The 19,106-nt window shown below is 40.2% G+C and overlaps 3 protein-coding genes across 3 annotated transcripts; 1 reads left to right on the top strand and 2 right to left on the bottom strand.

Annotated features, from left to right (window-relative positions):
- Positions 1-1,780: 1,780 nt before the first annotated feature.
- Positions 1,781-3,800, bottom strand: LOC134645662 (cytochrome c oxidase copper chaperone). Its single transcript, XM_063499193.1, has 4 exons — positions 3,704-3,800; positions 2,679-2,804; positions 2,484-2,594; positions 1,781-1,950 (listed from the first exon to the last, which is right to left on the bottom strand). Exons 2-3 carry the CDS (start codon positions 2,795-2,797, stop codon positions 2,510-2,512), a joined length of 204 nt encoding a protein of 67 aa, XP_063355263.1. The 5' UTR covers positions 2,798-2,804; positions 3,704-3,800; the 3' UTR covers positions 1,781-1,950; positions 2,484-2,509.
- Positions 3,801-6,325: 2,525 nt separating this feature from the next.
- Positions 6,326-14,394, top strand: hcn5 (hyperpolarization activated cyclic nucleotide-gated potassium channel 5). Its single transcript, XM_063497867.1, has 10 exons — positions 6,326-6,660; positions 7,643-7,829; positions 8,404-8,508; positions 8,687-8,824; positions 10,289-10,450; positions 10,641-10,734; positions 10,847-10,974; positions 11,427-11,573; positions 11,853-12,090; positions 12,586-14,394. The coding sequence occupies exons 1-10, from the start codon at positions 6,476-6,478 to the stop codon at positions 12,756-12,758; spliced, it is 1,557 nt and encodes a 518-aa protein (XP_063353937.1). The 5' UTR covers positions 6,326-6,475; the 3' UTR covers positions 12,759-14,394.
- Positions 14,395-14,547: 153 nt separating this feature from the next.
- LOC134644797 (uncharacterized) lies at positions 14,548-18,796 on the bottom strand. Its single transcript, XM_063497870.1, has 2 exons — positions 17,591-18,796; positions 14,548-15,301 (listed from the first exon to the last, which is right to left on the bottom strand). Exons 1-2 carry the CDS (start codon positions 17,687-17,689, stop codon positions 14,570-14,572), a joined length of 831 nt encoding a protein of 276 aa, XP_063353940.1. The 5' UTR covers positions 17,690-18,796; the 3' UTR covers positions 14,548-14,569.
- Positions 18,797-19,106: the final 310 nt, after the last annotated feature.

The following is a 19,106-nucleotide window of genomic DNA, read 5'->3' as shown; positions in this document are numbered from 1 at the left end:
ACAGAGTGGCAGACAGAAAGCAGGCCTGCTACTTAACATAACAGAAAGAGAGAAAGAGAGCACAAGAGAGACAGAGAGGGGAGAGGGAGGCAGGAAACAGGAGGGAGAAGAGGGACTATAACAAGTAGTATCTCAGAGAGACTCACAAAGTGTCACCCACTTTTTTTTTATCCGACAAAGAAGTTCCTCCAAGGGGGTTCAGAGTTTCACACAGGCTTCACTGAGTCCAGTTTGCTCGCAGGAAGTGTGGCTCTACTGGTGCATATTTAGAGACACTGTAATAAGTAGGATGGCAGCTCAGGTCAGATTTCAGGTATAAACACACACCAACATCGCCTCACATATCCGGCTCTCAGTGTGTGGACAGCTCACAGGGACTAAATATCAGTCTATAAGAATATTGCTTAGTGAAAATAAGAATGAATGCTATTTTAAAATTAAAACTGCAATGGAAAATGAGCAAAGTGTTGATTTTCAAGGTACAAGAATACAGAACTCCATATATTCAGGAACAGTGCTTCCAGTTTTTGACAGATTTTTCTTTCTCTCTGTTTGGCTGTTTGTGTCGCTGTTGCCCTGCCAGTTGTCTCTGGTTGACAGGAGGACAGTAATCTGAATCCTAGTGAATAAAAGCAGATGAAAGCTAGATGGGCTTCTTATGTCTATGATTTCCTTTAGGGTACTGTAAGTGATGAACCAATATATCAGCCAAACATCAATATTGGCAATAAGGAGACACACTGTTTGCAGTACCAAATGTTCAGAGATAGTGTAATCAAAAAAAGGATTTTAAATTCGGTGCAATAAAAGTTACAGCCAGATGTGCTTTTTCCTCCCATTAAGGTGGAGGGTGTGTTTTCAGTGCAATTTGTCTGTTTGTCAGCCAGATAACATAAAAAGAACTCGGCCAAATTTCATGTAACCTGACGGAGAGGTGGATCATGTGCAAAAGAAGAAAGCAATAAATGTAGGCGAATTTCTCAATTGCTTCATTTTTAATTTGAGAAACAGAGCTTTGGTTTTTGCATTCTCCATGAGCACCCTTCTGTGTAAGATTTCTCTAATTTGTTGCAGACATAAAATTATGAATGTTAGCTAAGTGAACAGATAATCTCTCATTTTAAGTTAGTATAAGCATGCACTGAATTAAAAATCTGACATGATTTGAGGTGACTTTTAAACTGCTGACTGGCAACATATACATAACATAATAGTTTCAAACTACAAAATTATAAAACACATTAAATTAGAAAACGTAAATTGTAACATAACTTATGTTAATAGGAAAGTTTGTTTATACAGCCTGTGTACGGTATTGAATCTTTTATATTAATAATTTTACTTTACACTTGTCAGCCTACAGAGATGTGAGAAACACTTCCTACATGACTACTGAGGGACATTTACTATGTTTAAAGTGGTCCTATATATGTAATGATATACATATACATAATTATGTATGTATATATTCCCTTCAGTGTGGGCATAATATGAAGTGAATTAGGAGTGTTTTCCAATACACTATCGCATTCCTTTTAAGTGTTTTTTCAAAGTGTGAAAATAACGTCTACAGCCAAGCACACTTCAGTGACAGTGACACACTGTGGAAAAAGAATGCAGATATGCCAAGTATTGACTTTGCAGGGGCAAGAGTTATTTTTAACTGTAAGTGCATACCAGGAACAGCAACTGTGGCAAGCAACCGTTTCCCTTGGCAGAACAGATCTTCAATGCAAACCTTAAGATGAGTGCACGACTAATAAAAAACCTTCACAACAAGTTTATTGCATAGGATTTTTATTCAATTTCACATCAGAATTTCTCAGATTTTGCAGACTTGAAAAAATAGTTTCGCACAGTTAATCCAACAAAAGGTATAAATAAGGAGTGCAAGGGGGGGGGGAGCGAAGAAACAAATACCCAGGGTCACCTTCCACACACAGCAACACACTGCAAGAGACCAAAATGCACACAATCAGCAATTCACATGACTACTACATCACACCTGACACTGTATGCAAGTGAAAATCTGGAAGATATTTTATTTAAATTGAGCTGCCCTAAAAAGAGCTGCCCTGGCAAAAGGGGAAAGCCGTTAAACCCAGTATAAACAAATAACGCTGATACTACAGTAAGGTCTGGCTTTTTCATGGTTCACAGAAAGGTCAGGTGCCCACTTTCACGCCACACTGACTCTATTCAAACATATATTCAGGCTGTCAAAGCACATTCAACTAGTGGCATGTAAACTCAGTGTGCACCCATCACATGCAAGTTTCATTTCAACAGTATCAATAATAATAATGATAAATGTGTGTCACTCAAAGTTCTTGCAATTCTATATTTATATTAAAGCTGACAGTAACATTGTGCAAGTTGGTGCACTCATGTTCTAGTGTGGTATTTAATGCTACAAATGACTCTAGTTCTCTAGAAAAATTAAAACACTGGGACTGTTTGAAGTGGTTTTATTCAATACTTACCACACAAGCACGCACAGAAGAACTAGTTAGACCTTGAATCCAAGTGCCCTCATGCAGTCTTTGTGTGCCTCAATAAGGTCCCTGCAGTTTTCCTCTCCCTTTTCAATGATGCTGGTGGAAACAAACATGATGGATGAATAAACATTCTCACTTAAAACAAGAAGACCATTTCAATTTCTCTGGCCAGCTCCTCACCAAGCATCCCTGACTTTTTTTGTTTCTGGACATGCGCAGCATGGCTTCAGTGGCTTCTTCTGCTGTGTGCTCTCAGTCACAGCTGCAGACTCGACGCTGGCAGCAGACAGGGCTGACATCTTCTGACTGAAACAAGGAAATGAAATGAGGTTTGAGGACTGGCAAACTTTAACCACTGAGTATATGCGTGTATTTTCACTCAGGCTTCGTTTAGATTTACACAAGTCTTTATCAGCTGACAAACACTTTTCACAGGGATGCTGGAATATGCAACAGGAATTTTTCTTCACATGTCAAATAAAGAGGTGTGAACCGACTGTGATCCCATGAATTGCTTTAGCTTTGTTTTAATATTCGACAAAGGACAAATTGATATTTGAGGACTAGAACACAGGATGAGGAAAGCAATGCCACTAAAATACTCCAAACACTCACGGTCCAACCAAAAAGCTCATAATGATACAAAATACAGTTAAATAAAAGAAAAGTGTGAGGATTCGCCAAAGTAAGCCACTATTTTATATTTTTTTGGTGTCGCTTCATTATGACGTTTCATAAAACTGCTAATCAACTAGTGAAACGTCCTACCATTACATTTATGCTGCTGCTGAAGGGCGCTGAGCTGATGCAATGATAAGGTAGTTATGTAGTTATGATTAGGTCAACCGGCAAAGTCACCACATGCAACACACAACACATGACTCTGAAGCATCCGAGCCTTCACAGAGGTGCTCATAATAATTTAAAACAAACAAACAACAACAAAAAAAAAAAAACCACAAACCCTCTGTTTGCCTCAGTGTTGTGGTTTACTAGCTTTATCTAAGCCTTGTTGCGTAATGTTACTGTCAGCTAACAAAGTTAGCTCACGGTGGCTAACAGTGGTGACATAACTAATAACATACACACAACATACAACATGGCAGACAAACGTTTCGCCCAAACCTACTCAAGCCGTAATGTAGCAATTAAGCCGCCTGCTCGTTATTAACGTAGCTAAGCTATACTGTGTAACGCTCTCTTACTTGTATGAGGAGGCCGACACTGCCGCTGGTACACAGACGCTTCACCTTCAATATGAAACTAACATGCGGGAAACACGTGGTCGCGTGTCAAAGTCACGTGATTATGTCATGTGCGGTGTTAGAGACTTTTGGGAAATGTAGTACTTAGAAACAAAGGCGAAGAGAAATATAGAAACTGTAGTACTGTATTACTACCAGGCAGACAGGTACAGTATGTGAATGTATGGTAAACTTGTTAGATGCATGCTGAAATTATTCTCAGTGCTGAATATTCAAGCATTAACTTATGTGCTGATTATTTATTGATTAGTTTACCTATAAAACTTACACTTTAGTAATGATCAAGAACGTGTACACGCAGAAAATTAACATCAGCACTGCACAGATTTTATTTTTCTACACAACTCTGTAAGATATTCTGTTATGTAAGACGCAGTTGCTGCTGGTGGGCGCAATATACACAATGTTGCCTCGGGAGTTTTGGAATATGAAAAATGTTCATTTTCGGACTTGCAGTACTGAAAGGTATGTGTGTGCTTCAACATGTCTACTGGGCCTATTGTGCGTCAGCACAACAAAGCAATGCGTAAGCAGAGGCACTGAGTCACTTATTCTAGTTTGAGGGCCAGCTGTGTGCTAGATAAATAAGCAAGTAAGCATATTGTTCTGTACTGTGATACATGCACTTCCATTTTCTGCAGTCTTTGCTGTGCTTTCCACAGTATTACTGTGTATATAACACATATATAAATGCATATGATGTCTGCAATTTATGCTCAATTTGATGCAAATACTGTTTTGGTGTTCACAAATGGAAGACGGGTGGAGAGCCACAGTTTGAGTCCTGATCGCCCGATGCCTTCATGTCCACTTGGCAGAAAACTTCCAGTAGCTTCTGTTGAAAGACAAATGTAGGCCTCCTATTTTACTATTGTTTGATTAGTATTTGAAACAGAGAACTTGGGACATACACTGAAAACAAAGAAGGGCAGTTGCAACTAAACTGCAGGTTGGGTTACTCACTGAGCTGTTTTTGTCATGGCTTTCTAACAACCATGCAGTCATCCAAAGCATGCATCGGGGACAATCTGAGGTTCAGTATCTTGAAAAAGAATGAACCGGCCGAGTTTCTGATTAGCAGACAACCAAATGTACCTCCTGAACTACAGATGTCCTGAATGTGTTGTGTATGTTTTAATGCCAGAACTGGAAGTTGAGGTAAATGGTTTGGCTTACAGAGTGTGGAATGTGTTAAATCCGTGTTTGTATCCTATATTAATATTGTTTTACTTAACTTTACTAAATTAACCATAGCCAAATACACCAAGAAAAAAATATAATACATTCTTAGTCATAGAAAATCACTGGAAAAGCAATTTATGTTGTTTTTGGAATGTCGTAAAAACTAAATTCCTTCCTCACCTTTATTAATTTATTAGTTTTTGGTTTCAGTAATCATTTCAGCAAACCTACACGTCACCGTCACTCAACTAGATCTCTGCCAGACATTGCTTTATTATTTGAAGACATGTAGCCTGAATTTAGTGCTTAATACTTACATGTCAGTGAAAGTGAAAACTACATCAGTATGACATCCAATAATCTCGTAAAAGTCTTTTTTTACATTTGAGGTCACAAAGGACTGAAGCCTATTTTAGGACACACACTGAGGGAAAGACACTGTGCACCTGGACAGGTTGGCACAGGTCTAACACACACACACACACACACACACACACACACACACACACACACACATCAATCACGTCAACAGCATTTCCCTTGCAAATCTGCAAAGTCTGGACTCTAACAGAGAGAATTTTCTTATACACAACCACTTTTATTGTTTCCTGTACCCTTCTCCACAGGGACAGTTGTACAAAGTTATTAAAAAAGATTTCATCGCATAAAATGTAGCTCACATTATTAGACACATCCCATGGCCTAAGCTGCCAGTAATTCACCTTACTGACACGGTCTCTAAGTTAATCCCACTGTGCTGGCACAACCTCTAATATCAATTTTATTTTTCGTTTGTTAAAGTAACAAGTTTGCAATGAATCCCACCCACCCAACAGAGTTCAAAAAAGATCCAGGTAAATCATCTCCAAATTTTCCACTTTGTCATCCAGGGAAATAAATATTTCAGCCTTTGTTTTGTTTTCTGTTACTGATGTGATATGTGCAAACAAACAACATGGGAGCTGGCTCAAAGCTGCGTGCATATGTACAGCATCAGGTAACACAGTACAGGGTTTAATTACATCCCTAGTTAGAGGTGGCCCAGGTTGAACTTGTCCCTGTACATGTTGCCAGATGTCTATTTCACATGACAATAATTGCGATCCCTTCCCATCCCCTGTACATGCACACACCCATCATTGTCTTTGGTATTAATGTGAGCTGGACCTTGCCCTCTTGACACGGCTTGATTTATGTGGGGATGAGACACAGATACTGAATAGTTGATGAGCTGGGTGAAAAAGAAAAGAAGTGTAGGGGTGGAGTGGGGCAGAAATAGAGAGAGGCAGACGGAGAGGGTGCGGAGGGAGGGAGGGAGGGATCGAGCAGAAAGGCGGGTATCCACTCGCCTCGCTCCGCACAGCTTCAATAAGCCCTGAGGTTGGGAGCCTTGTTAGAATATTACCTTGTGACCAATAGGAGAGGTCAGAGCTGGTAGAGTCAGGCTCTACTTATCCTCAGAAGAGGCAGAAGCAGCAGTAGCAGAGGGGAGGATGGCATTCGGCTGATCACAGGGAACTAAAGTTGGCCATGGAGAAATTGAAAGGTCCCAACGTAGCATGCACCAAAGCCAACTGTGGATGGAGAGCCCTGCTTCTCCCGCAACTGAACAGACAGTCCCTGTACGTGTACGGCAGCGAGGTGGCCGTGGAGAAGGAGTGTATCCGACAGCTGGAGAGTGGAGTCTTTGTCATTCACCCTTTCAGCCTCATGAGGTATTTAATATATCTGATAGATTGAGGTCAGTCATGCATATCACTTCCACTGTTTCTTTGGTCTGTCTCTGTAAGTTTTTATAGTTAACCGATTACTTAATTTCTCCCTTACATTAAATGAATAATTATACATTTTATAGTTCAGTTTTTGGAGTATTTACTGGAAATACAAAGGTGCAATGCATTAACTTGTTCCTATCATTAGAATAAGTGCATTAATGAAAACAAATATAGATACTGCGTATAGATTTACTGTATCCAGTAGATTTACTGAGTACCATAAGTTTACCATATTCCATAAATCACACCGTTCACACCATTGTTGGATGAGACAGAAGAGGAATTCCTCTTGGGTCCTCTAGTTTAAACTTTTAAAGTGTTTTTTTCTAGTGTGTTTAAGGACTAGAGTTGTTTAAATGCTAAACAGTATTTATTCATCCAGTCATTAATTGGCATTGAGAATGATTTTCTTCTGATATCACAATAGAGAAAGCCTTAGAAATAAAGCCGACAATAAGATGCATTATTTTTAGGATAAAAGGAAACAAGTACATTTTGAAGTGACGCAAGAAACCTAAAAGAACGATCCAAGGTTTATAAGAAATAACTGAGTTAGAAGAAAAATACGGACCTATCAAATGACTTCTTTAAGGAAAGCGTTTTCACAGAGAGCTGGTTTTGTATTATATATGCAGGATTGCTAATATTAGTCTGTAAGATGATCAGATGGAGGGAAATTAGAGAGGGAATGAAACAATTGAGATCAGAGAGCAGAGTTATTTGAGCCTGGCAATCGTACCCTGGCTGAGGAGATGTACACTTACATTATCAGAGTATTTAGTGTGCATGAATCGGCTTGCCTTACCGGCTGTCTAATGAGTTCTTCTAGCAAATGATGTGAGACTTTCCACTACACTGTGACATGGAAAATAAGAGTTACTGGAAAGTCACACATATGTTTTTGTGGTCATTCCTCCCCTAGGAGTTACTACATCTTGATCATGATGGTCATCACATTTCTGAACCTGATTGGGATTCCCATGGAGATAGCCTTTCTGGACGGAAACAGCGGGCTGGCATGGGAAGGCTTTAACGTGTTTTCAGACACTTTGTTCCTAATAGATGTGGCACTGAATTTCCGGACGGGGATCATAACCGAGGACGCAGAGGTGAGAGTGGCTATATTCTATTTTCAGACACAATCTGGAAGTCTATAATCCGGGTGCAGACGAGCACATACATTCCATCTCTGCACCATCTGTAATCTGCTCGATACACGAAAGGCTAGATTAACGGCATCCCCCTTAACTCCTGGACACGGGCGAAAACGGCAACTGCTGTTTGATTTTATAACGGGGATTATGATGTTGTGGATGAATGAGAAGTATAACATTTCAAATTAAGTATTATGTGCAATATATCCTGTTTGTTTTCGCTGGCTCGTGTTTCGTGACTTCTGTCTTCCTAATGGCCCATCTGTGATGTTTTTCCTGTGTTTATTCTCGACCGCACATCTGGTTTTGCCAGATTTACTCTCGGTCTGCTTGAAATATTGATGCATGTGCCTCTGTAACATTTTCAGAACCCTGCCAAGCTCGTCTGACATCACACTCACTCTGAGTTTTGGATTACCTCTCCAAATATTGTTTTAGTTCGAGTGTTAAATTATACATGCGATTGTAACACATGGTGAACGGCGTCTTCATCTATCTGCTCACTCTGCTGCTCTGTTCTGTTTTACAGGAAGCAATTCTGGATATCAAGCGGATCCGAGTCAGCTACCTGAGGACATGGTTCATTCCAGACGTTATTGCAGCTTTCCCAATTGGCTACATACTGCTGTTTGCGGTAATAATAAAGAGGAAGAGGCAGGAAAAGCCAACACTGTACTTCTTCTGTACTGTACATGTTAGCACATAGGAAAGCAAGAAAGCCTTACTGACACTTATTAATTAAGCAAAGTTGTAAATGAGCAAATGAGGTGGATTAAGATCCTAATTGCAGCATTTTTAATGTACAATGTCAGGGACTACATTACCACAACGATGACAACCCCTCCAAGACCAACAAGATGATGAGGATACTGATGTTTGTGCGGATCCTCAGTTTAATCAGGCTGGCTCGAGTCTCCAGGCTGGTCCGGTTCTTCAACGAAGTGGAGAAAGTAAGTTTAAATGCCAGATAGTCGTCAAAGCTCACCTCTGAAATTCAATCAGCCTTTCTCCTCCCTGCTGCTGATACTTTACGACACCGGGCTCTAGTGACAAATCTGACACTTAGCAATGTCATGCTCGTGCACTGATGGGCAATATGCTTATTTTCTAAGTGAATTTGCCTAGCGGTGTTTAGTAAACAGTAAATACAGAAACACTGGGCTCAATCAACATGGGTTTACGTAACAAATGGTCAATATAATGACAGTTTCATATAGAACAACACTTTTATCTCTCCGGCAAGGCGTTTTTATTGCATTAATCTATGTTTGTTTATAAACTGGTAGTTGCAATAATAAATGGTTTGTAGTGTGTGTTTTGTTGGGGGCTCCCATAAATCCTGGAAACTTTATGCTGTCCTTTAGCTGTCTTTTTCTTTTGATGAAAGCTGCCTGTCTCATTGCTACCAGATCTTGCAGCCAAAAATCTGGTCTCTGTTCAGGAATCAGATCATGTTAGAATGGCAGGCTGAGGGTTAATGTAGTGTTTTATCAACACATCGCTCGCATTTTGGAGGTGTTCTTGTTGCAGTAAGCTTTTCGTCTATTCTCTTGTCCGTTGTGGCAGTTTGTGGCATAAATATCTGTGGGTAGTGTGCTTTTAACTGACTGGTAAATTAGGTTTGGATCAAGAAATCTGTCCTTAGAGCATATTTTGAGTTTATTAAAAACCATTATCTTTTTTTCTGAAGTCACATTAAGCTAGAAATACAAGCAGTTGAATGATCAAACATGTACATTTGCACAAGAAAATGATTAAACCATTAGCCCACATGTTCCTCATAGTTCACACATCAACGTCCCACTCCAACTTTGAGCATGTCTTCTTACAGCAGTCGTGTTCTCTCAGCCTTCCTTTGCAATTACCATTATTTTACTTGCAAATAAAGTCCATTACATATATTTTACTCTCCACTTGTGTAGGGTTGGGGCCAGCTGTGATAGGGTGAGAAGCAAGGTACACCTTAGTTAGGTCGCCAGACCCATCACAGGGCTAACAAATGAGGTGGTTAAGATAATCTGACTAAACTGCTGGCTCACTGCTGGAGCTTAGTTCCTCATGTTTCTCGTACCATCTGACCTTGCTGTATTGAAGTGATCGTGCAATGTTGTATATTTCAACAATGTGCAAAACTATTAAAGTAAGACCTGGGTTCTAATAAACCAGAACGATAAAAAGGTCAAATTGATCCTTCAAGCTTGCCCAATAAATAACTAAATCATGGCTGTTCCACACCCCAAAACAACAACATTCATATGAATCCTTAATACAGTAGAAAGAGCTGGCTGACCCTAAAACAAGTGTACACCCTGTTTGCTGCTGTAAAGATGTCCACTCGGTCAAACACTCTATCAGTACAGTGTAATGCTGTGTATTACCTGCTGACCAAGTGTCGTGTACCCTTTTCCTGACAGGTGTCAAATGCAAACCTGGAGGTGGTTCGCCTGTTCATCCGCATCATGTCTCTCTTCACTATGATTTTCCTGCTGTGCCACTGGAACGGATGCATCCAGTATTTTGTGCCTATGCTGGAGGAGTTTCCCAACGATTGCTGGGTCCGCAAAGAAAACCTGATGGTGAAGCTCATTTCACACTTTAGTGCTTACTGAGGTGTTTTGTAGCTTTCACTTTGTCTACAATGTAGACAATTAAGGACTGTAAAAATGCAATAATGAGAAAAAGAGAAAAAAAATTAACAATGTTAACCTAGAAGCCTGTCTTACGATGATAAATAATAGACAATAATGATTGAACCTTTCCTTTCAGAATGCCACGGTCATCGTTAAGTACTCATGGGGTGTTTTCCGAGCTCTCTCCCAGATGATTGCTCTCTCTTATGGCTCTATGGACGCTCCAACAAGTTAGGAGTTTAAGTTTTCTTTCTCTGCCACTTTAAAAAGCAAATATGATCTATATTCTCCCTCAGATGTGAACACTCAACTGCACTGGCATGTCTTTGTTTTGTTCTCTAGATTATGTTGAAATGTGGATCGTCATGGTCAGCATGGTGTCCGGATGTCTGATGTACACCGTCCTCGTGGCCAATGCGACAGCCATGATCGCCAACCTTGACCCAGCGGCCAAGGAGTACAAGAGCAAGGTCTTCATGGGTGACACTTATACTCCTTAAACAGCAAGTACAGTGTAGAAATAAACAGGTTAAACCGACTAAAAACAGGGGGGGAAGCACTGCACAGTATATACTTTCTGCTTGGCTAAGATGCCCTAAGCAACTAAAACCATGATTTAGTTCCTGGCTCACCAAACCTTTGTCATTCCTCTACTTTCTGTCAATTCTACCTGAATTCTATCGGAAATAATAGAAATTAGCAGTAGTGAAAATATATTGATGAGTTCCTTTCAATATATGTAATTTTTTTAATGAATTTTTTTCCCTATTAATTTAGAATTTTTGTAGTTAGATTGAACTTTTATTGACCAGTAATCACTTATCGTTATTCTGAATTCAATTGTTCAAGTCATATATTTAAAACTTATGATATAATCTATACATGGTAATCTAATGTAATATATTCTATCTATCTTCAACAGATGAGCCGTTTGGAGCACTACATGACCTTCATGAAGCTCCCTCCAGAGTTGCAGCTTCGCATCAACAACTACTACCAGGCTCGCTATGGAGGGAAGTGGTTTGATGAGAAGGACGTCATGGACACCGTGTCCTCAGCACTCAAAGAGGTATAGATGAGCTTATTGCTAATCTCCAAACTGGCTGAGATTGATTTGTTTTGGTTGATCTCATATTGATATCTATATGAGATGTCATCCTCATACATACAGATTCACAGTTATGCTTTTGTGTATCTTGGTCACATTCACTCAGTGTACATAAATATCTGTTTTTCATTCATTCTTTAATCTTGCCTGAACTGAGTGTGATTTGTTGTTTCTCAGCTCACGTCTATCTTCATTTGTCATACCAAGCTTTGTATTTGTTCATTTGTGTGTATTTTTCAGCAAATTGTGACAGTGATGTGCAGCCGGCTGCTGAGAAACGTGCCGATGTTTCAGAACAGAGATCAAAGCTTTATCAACACCGTCCTCCTCAAACTGCAGTACGAGGTTTTCCAGGAAGGAGACATCATCGTCCGACAGAATGTCCCGGGCGACCGCATGTTCTTCATCGATCACGGCCAGGTCCTTGTGGAGACCGATTCCTATGAAAGGGAACTGTGTGATGGAGACTTCTTTGGAGGTGAGTTAGATTTACTCAAATATAGTTGTTGCCGGTGTCTAATAATAATTCATGAGCTCTAAGACAGGCCTTGCAAAACAATTAAAAAAATAAACTACTACATTGAATTAATTTATCAGAGTGACTGTGATGGTTAGGGGTTCAATTTTAGGCGTGTGTCATGTGTTTAATTTGAAAAGTTTCCAAATTATTTCCTCTGCAGAATATTTATTATTTGTTTTTTTGTTGCCATTTGTGTTTTAGAAGAACAGTGTTGAATCAAAGTGATTAAATCTTCTCTTTTTTTGCCAATTTGGCTGACTTCTTTAATTCTCCATCATTACATGTGAACACTTCCAGATCTTTTTGGCAGCAGATCTCTGCGACGTTTAAAGCTTAGCAGCCCTCCCTCGGACAGCTCAGCTTTAATTTAGGATTAATTGTCAGATCTCATCCCCGTCATGAGATTTTATTTGCTCATTAACCACAGTCTTACGGACCCTTCTGTGTGTACAGAGACATGTGTGCTGAACAAGGGCAAACATCTGGCCACAGTGAAAGCACTGACCGACTGCCAGTGTTTCTCTCTGTCCTGGGACGACTTTCAGGATGCGCTGGAGGGCTTCCCAGATGTCAGGAAGGACTTGGAAAAAATGGCTCTGCTCAACTCTGATGGTGGACTCGTGTAAGAACAAAAACAGCACTTGGAATTACAGTATTACTGAAAAGGACGACGCGTTTCTTGGGCATTTTAGGTAGTTGCGTCATGGACCATGAGACTCACTCACATGGACGCCAGTTGGACTCTTATTCAAGGACATTATGGAACGTTTTAAAGTCTTTCAATCTAGGAATTATTATGTCTGCTGATCCAACAGTTATCAGTAATAAACAACAGTAAACATGGTGAAGGATTTGACCTCAGCCACCTTCTTCTCCGTATCCCAGTAATGAAGCTTATCCTGGTTTAGTGTTTACATGGAAAACAGAGAAATCTGGCCATTCACATCCTTATGGTCATAAGAAATACTTATCATTAATTCATCTTTGCTGTAGGCTGTATGCACATGTGCCTGCTAGCCTTTCACCCTTCCACTATCTTTTTCATTTTGAAAGACAACACTTACGCTATAAACTAGACACTTTTGTTGCTAGGCAAATTGTTTCTGTTACGTCAGCTGTATAAGTAAGCAGCAACAAGAGACTGGGCACTCCGGCTATTATAGGATTTCTCTAGACTGGGGTAAGTTCTTAGACAGGTTATGGAAATAAACTGGATTTTACATACATACTAAAATACTCAGTCAGTGCATATTATTTGTGGCAAAAGAATAAAAATTTGGTCAAATGTAAGCAATAAGGAGAGCAGTACTTTTACAGTAATTTGGCTGTAAGAGGAACTTATTTATGCAAAAGGCATACAGTAAAATTATTGCCAATTTGTTCAAATAGTTATCACAGTTACGTACTGTTGTGGAGGGCTACACCAATAATAACAAATAATAATTAGTGCGGCCATCTGGAACAGTCCGTTTCTCATGTGGTCCCTTGGAAAAATGAAATGCCCACCACTGGTTTAGACCAACTGTTTTATCTTTGATCTGCCTGTGAGTGCTCCTGTTCATGATGGATGTTTTACCTCAAAACAGTCGTAGTATGGCTAATCATGAATATGCACTTGTGACTGTCTGATTTCTTGGGTTCTTAACCTTTTTGAACTTTTTATTCCCAGATCTCAGCAACTACATTTATTGCCATGTTAACAGCTCTGCACTGTGCACAGTAACAACACTAATGTTTGGTTGTTGAAATGTTGAGTTTCTCAGGTATTTGGCTTTAAACTATTAGACAAAGAGAAATTTTGGTCTTGTGCTCCTCAGGTGACCATATTAATAAAAATCTTCATGCAGTCCAGCTCAGATTTTCTTTAAATGTTTTAAAATGATGAGCTAAAAAATTATGATCACCTCTCTAATATGCTGTGCTCTGCCCTGTGGTTATCTGGCACTTTGTGGCAGATCCTCAAAGTCCTGTGAGTTGCAAGGCGGCGCCAACGTGAATCCAAAAACGTTCCCTCAAACCTATTGTCACCTGGTGACAATAGGTTTGAGGGAAGTTGTTACTAAAGTGTTCCGACCCAGTTGTCTGGCCATCATGATAAAAATCTGGTCCTAGTCACAGACTCTCAGGTCTACACGTGCAACTTTTCTCCCACATTCAACAAAATGACTGTGAGATCACTTATTGTCTAATATAGCTCAGAGAATCATTTCATCTGTGATTGGTTGTAATGTTTTAGCTCATCTGTGTAGATAAGACCCAACTTTTAATAAACTGGACTTTAGCCATAAAGCAAGGCAAATACTCGTGCATGTTGTTTTTCTCTAAAATAATATTTATTTAGAGGCAATAGTACACAAGATATCCACCAACAAATCTAAAGCTGATAGTGTAGTAGAATTATGAAACATGTGCATGAGACCAGCAGATGATCTCTCTTTCATCCAAACACACACACGGTGCCTGAGGCCAGCCGGTGTTTGTACTCGTAGAGGTAGTAGGAGGCTTGAGGGAAGTTGCATTTCATCTCCATCCTGCCCGGCACAACATGGACGGCCACACCAGATCCCAACCCCTCCTGCAGCTTCTTCAGCATGCGGGAAGCCAGGTAGCGCCTAGCCCTGCCTGGGTCTTCTTCTATGGAAGCGTACACGTCAGGTGGTGGGTTGGGGATCTTCCATTCCAAATCCACGATGAGCTGGTGGATGCGGCTTTTATCCAGTGTAGTGGGTGTGTCCCGGTAGCACGCCACCACATGAGGGATAGGCGCTTCAGATGCCACGGAGAGCAAATTGCCAGGCTGTCGTTCTGTCGCTTCACCTTCATTTTCTCCTCCTTCCTCCTTCTCCTCCTCCTCCATGGGTCCCACAGCAGGGTGGAGCATCACCGCCCAGCGCAGCCAATCGTAATTCTTCTCCAGGGTCTTCAGGATGCTCGCTGCCGCCTCGTCTGGGGGCAATCGGTTGTGGACGGCCTCCTGCAACTGCTGCCGTATATCCTCTTCCGCCTGCTCCAGGAAGTAGCCTAAGCAGCGACCTCCCGTGTTCTTCATTTTCCTGTACAGGGCGCCCATACGGTCAGACCAGCTCTTGATAAGCAGACCCTGGTCTCTTCCTGTTAGGGAAGCCTGAGTGAAGAGGCAGAGCAGACCGGTGCCCAGGACAAAATTTATCTGTCAGAAGAAAGAGGAGAAAAAGAACTTGAACATGTGAAAGTGTCTGTGACCCATAAATCCTTTAGCCAGCATTTTAGTCTGAGAAAGTGGACCCACAGGAACAAAACAGCTCTTTAAGAAACATGCTTTTTGCCTTCAAATGGTGTAAATACACCTTTTCCCTCACCCTAACCCTGTATGTTGAAAAAAATGACAATGCACATGACAAACTGACTGTTCTCCTGTGACCCAGTCACCTTTCTGAGTAACAGCTGTAAATCATATTAAAATCACTGCTCGCAAGGCTTTAACAAACCTGACCTTTATGAGTAAGGCCTACACCAAAAAAGCACTACGTGGATATCCAGTGTTAGTCAGGCTCCTTTAGTGACAACACAGAGGGTTCTTATTAATAATAATCAAAGCATTATTATTTCAGGTTTGGGTAATTATGTTATGTAGATGTAAGATTTTGTCTGGTTTAAGACAAAATGACATCGCCTTGGTTCTTGTTTCAGCAGCAGAAGCATAATCACAGCAGATTACGTTATCACCTAAAATATGTTTATCTATGATAAGTTCTTCAAGGTTAAAGAAACTTGGCTGTAGTTTCTTTGATTAACAAGGTCGAGCTCTTCAGGCTTGACCACATGATTTGCAGCCATGACTTTGATTACTATAGTTGGTTCAAAATGTCCTTCTCTCAAAGTAAAGCCTGCAGCTGTATACACTGTGTGCAAAATAAGCTCCGTTTTCTCATTTTTATTGTTTATGTTACTTTATTATTTAAACCACAGCATGAGGGCAAATTTGCAACTATCATTTCACATCAGTGAGCTCGCCGTGCTTTTATATAAGTGCACTTATGCAAATCAGTCCTTGAAAAGAGAAACGTGCAAACAAATCACTCGTTCGGCACCGTTTACAAGCAATAACTGCTTCAGCATTAAGGCTAATCCACACTTAAGCCCTTTAATAAGTGGACTCTGGACTGATTTGAGTTTCTTGGATGGAAACTCTTCTCTTCACTGTGGTGATGATTGAAGAAAACAACTGTTCTAAATGGACAAGCAGCGCAAAGTGTGCACACTTCCTTTAACACCGTCTTACATTTTGTTTATAACAAGGAGGTCAGTGCTGGCCCCACGCAGCCAATTATGGTTTAAAGATAATCATCTAACTGCTTTTATATAACAAACAAGCCTGTGACTTCTGGGAGATTCATTTCCTGTAAAATTGGACAGTCATTATGTAGCAGACTGGCTCTGTGTGTCTTGCCAAGGGGAATGACAGATGGACTAAAGGACCCACAGTGACCATCAGGTCACTTTTAAATGTAAGAAATAGAAAAAAAGAAGTCTGTTTGATTCTGTGCATAAAGGAGGAAAATGCTTTTATGGTAATAAAACCAGTAACCTTTCAGTTTCTTTACAAGCAACTAATGATTTTTTAATTTTAGCTTTAAAGCCTGAGCTCTTCATCCATCGAAACAAGCGACAGAACACATTTGTTCCCAGCACAGGCAAAGGTGGAATTTGCTGACTCAGCTCACGAGAAAGACAAGAGAAGGTCACAGCACTGCAGATTAAATATTCAGTTTATTTTCATAGGAAGAAGACAGATGCAGCATGCTTCATTCCCCACGGGACCTCAGTGCCTTTCTGTCACATTTATCTTTTTTGCTATGAAAACTAATAGTTAATCCTGTACAGCTGTGCTTCTCACTGCATTTTCCTCTCCTGCATTTTTTCCATAACTTGTTCTCAGTGGGATTGGATATATTTGTGCTGTTATTTATGTGACTGCATCTAACATAGAGTCTTCATTTTTGGATCTTATATAATGAAGTTCCAGTTTTTAATTATATTTTCTGCCATTTTTTTTTCTTTCTCTTGGTTTGTACTTGAATGGAGGATGGTATTTACAGGATACCAAACTGCTTTAGACCTTGAAACTGAGGGCGTGTTGAAAAAGTGACCAGTTCTTTTTTTTTCCAGACTGTCCTTCAATGGGCTGTTTGAAGTATTTTGGGGGTGAGGTTCGAAGCAAGTTTATGTTTGATCAGGGGACCAAATAATGCATTTTGCCAGTGAAGGTTCTCACAAAGATAAATGTGCCAAAAAAAAAGTGTGTGTGCATTTGTGCATAAGATTGCTGTATCACCTCAGGCTTGCATGCCTGTGCATAATGAAAGAAAAAAAATGAAACTTTAATGACCCCGACTCCCTGCAGCCAAATGAGTTAATCACAAATACCCCTCCACACCAAGCACCACCCTTCCACAATCAGCATTGCACATCCACTAACCTTGACGCAGAACTCGCTCAGCTCCCAGCGCTTGGGCTTTCGGCTCAGTATGACCTCCTCCAGCAGCGGGGGCTGGTCTGTCAGTGCCGACACTCCCATTAGACGATTGTAGAGTGCTGTTAGCTGCCTCTCCAGCCGGTAATCCTGCACGTACTGCAGGAACACCTCAGTCTCCTTCTTGGTGAAGTCTGACTGGGCCCTCACCTAAAACAAGAGGAGATGGAGTGCATCTAAAATCCAGTGGTTCTGGGCAATAATAAACTCTATACTTCAGTTTACTACAGGTCAAATTAAAAACATGGCATTTTCCTTTAATATGAAAGAATGTTAGTAAATAATCTGGACAAGGACACATAAAGCTTTTCCGGTTCTCACACTCGACACCTTTTCTATCAATTTAGGTGTTTGCGCTCGCATTTGGCAGCTTTTAGCTGATGAAGAGTCTCATTATCTCTCATCCGTTCACTCCAAAAATAACCAGCCACCCAGAAAATGACAGTGGGTAAACGTTTCCATGAATTCATTTGCTCCCTGTGTTTTTGTTACCACCCCACCTTGCCACCGTATCCACCACCAGCACCAAATTCAAATACCTGTAAACTTATGACATAACCAAATGCCACACTTAGCCGCGGAAATAATTAAAGAGAAAAATAGAAGGCGTAATGCTGTTAATACGAGTCAGTAGAAATGAGCAGATGCTTTAATCATACATCTGGTCACATATTTTTACATAATACACTCACAGTGATGAATTCAAATGCAGTCCCAGTGTAAGCTTAGGGGAAAAAAGTCTTTGTGCTTTACTTTTAAATATTTTTACTCTTCAGGCTTTATATATGTCAATTTATTGCCATAATACTGTTTTACATCCACCACTGCTTCCAAGTCCTTCACCCTGTTTTCAGACAATTTGATAAGAAGATACTTCCCAGGATTAATTTCACCTTAGAGAACTAAAGGTGAAGCTAGCAATTGAAAATTTGGCCCAGGTTTTGATAAATAAAACTGCTTCCAGTCAGAATAGGGTCCAGAGGTTGGAAACTTCACATATATTAGACTATAGGTGTATGTAAGACAAGTGTTTTGAGTAGAAAAGGAGAGCACAGGCAGGATTTCTTTTTAGCATTTTTTTAATTTTCTTTGATTTTAATTGTGGATTATTCAGTCTGTGTATGGTTTTATGTTAATGTATTTATTTATTTGCCTGTCATGGGATCAGTGAATAAAGATAAAATGTTCACATCCCAGAACTTGAGGCATGATGTTCCAGTTGCTCATTTTATCTGCATACCCATTAAATAATTATATAAAAAAATTATCACCATTGCTAATGAAATACTTGCTTATATAGTCTCTTTTCTAGACTTTGCATCATTTATTCAGCTATATTACACAACCTTGCACATAAAATTGTGTTTATGAGGTCGTAGAGTTTTCTCACCGCAGTGCCCAGCTGGTAGTACACCACAGCCAGGTCGTTCTCCAGCTGATGGACCTCCTGGTCCTTCAGCAG

The sequence above is a fragment of the Pelmatolapia mariae genome, linkage group LG16_19 (genome assembly GCF_036321145.2).
Source record: "Pelmatolapia mariae isolate MD_Pm_ZW linkage group LG16_19, Pm_UMD_F_2, whole genome shotgun sequence".
In the NCBI taxonomy this organism is placed as follows: Eukaryota; Metazoa; Chordata; class Actinopteri; order Cichliformes; family Cichlidae; genus Pelmatolapia; species Pelmatolapia mariae.
The sequence above is the reverse complement of the archived record's forward strand: the minus strand, read 5'-3'. Positions and strand labels throughout refer to the sequence as shown.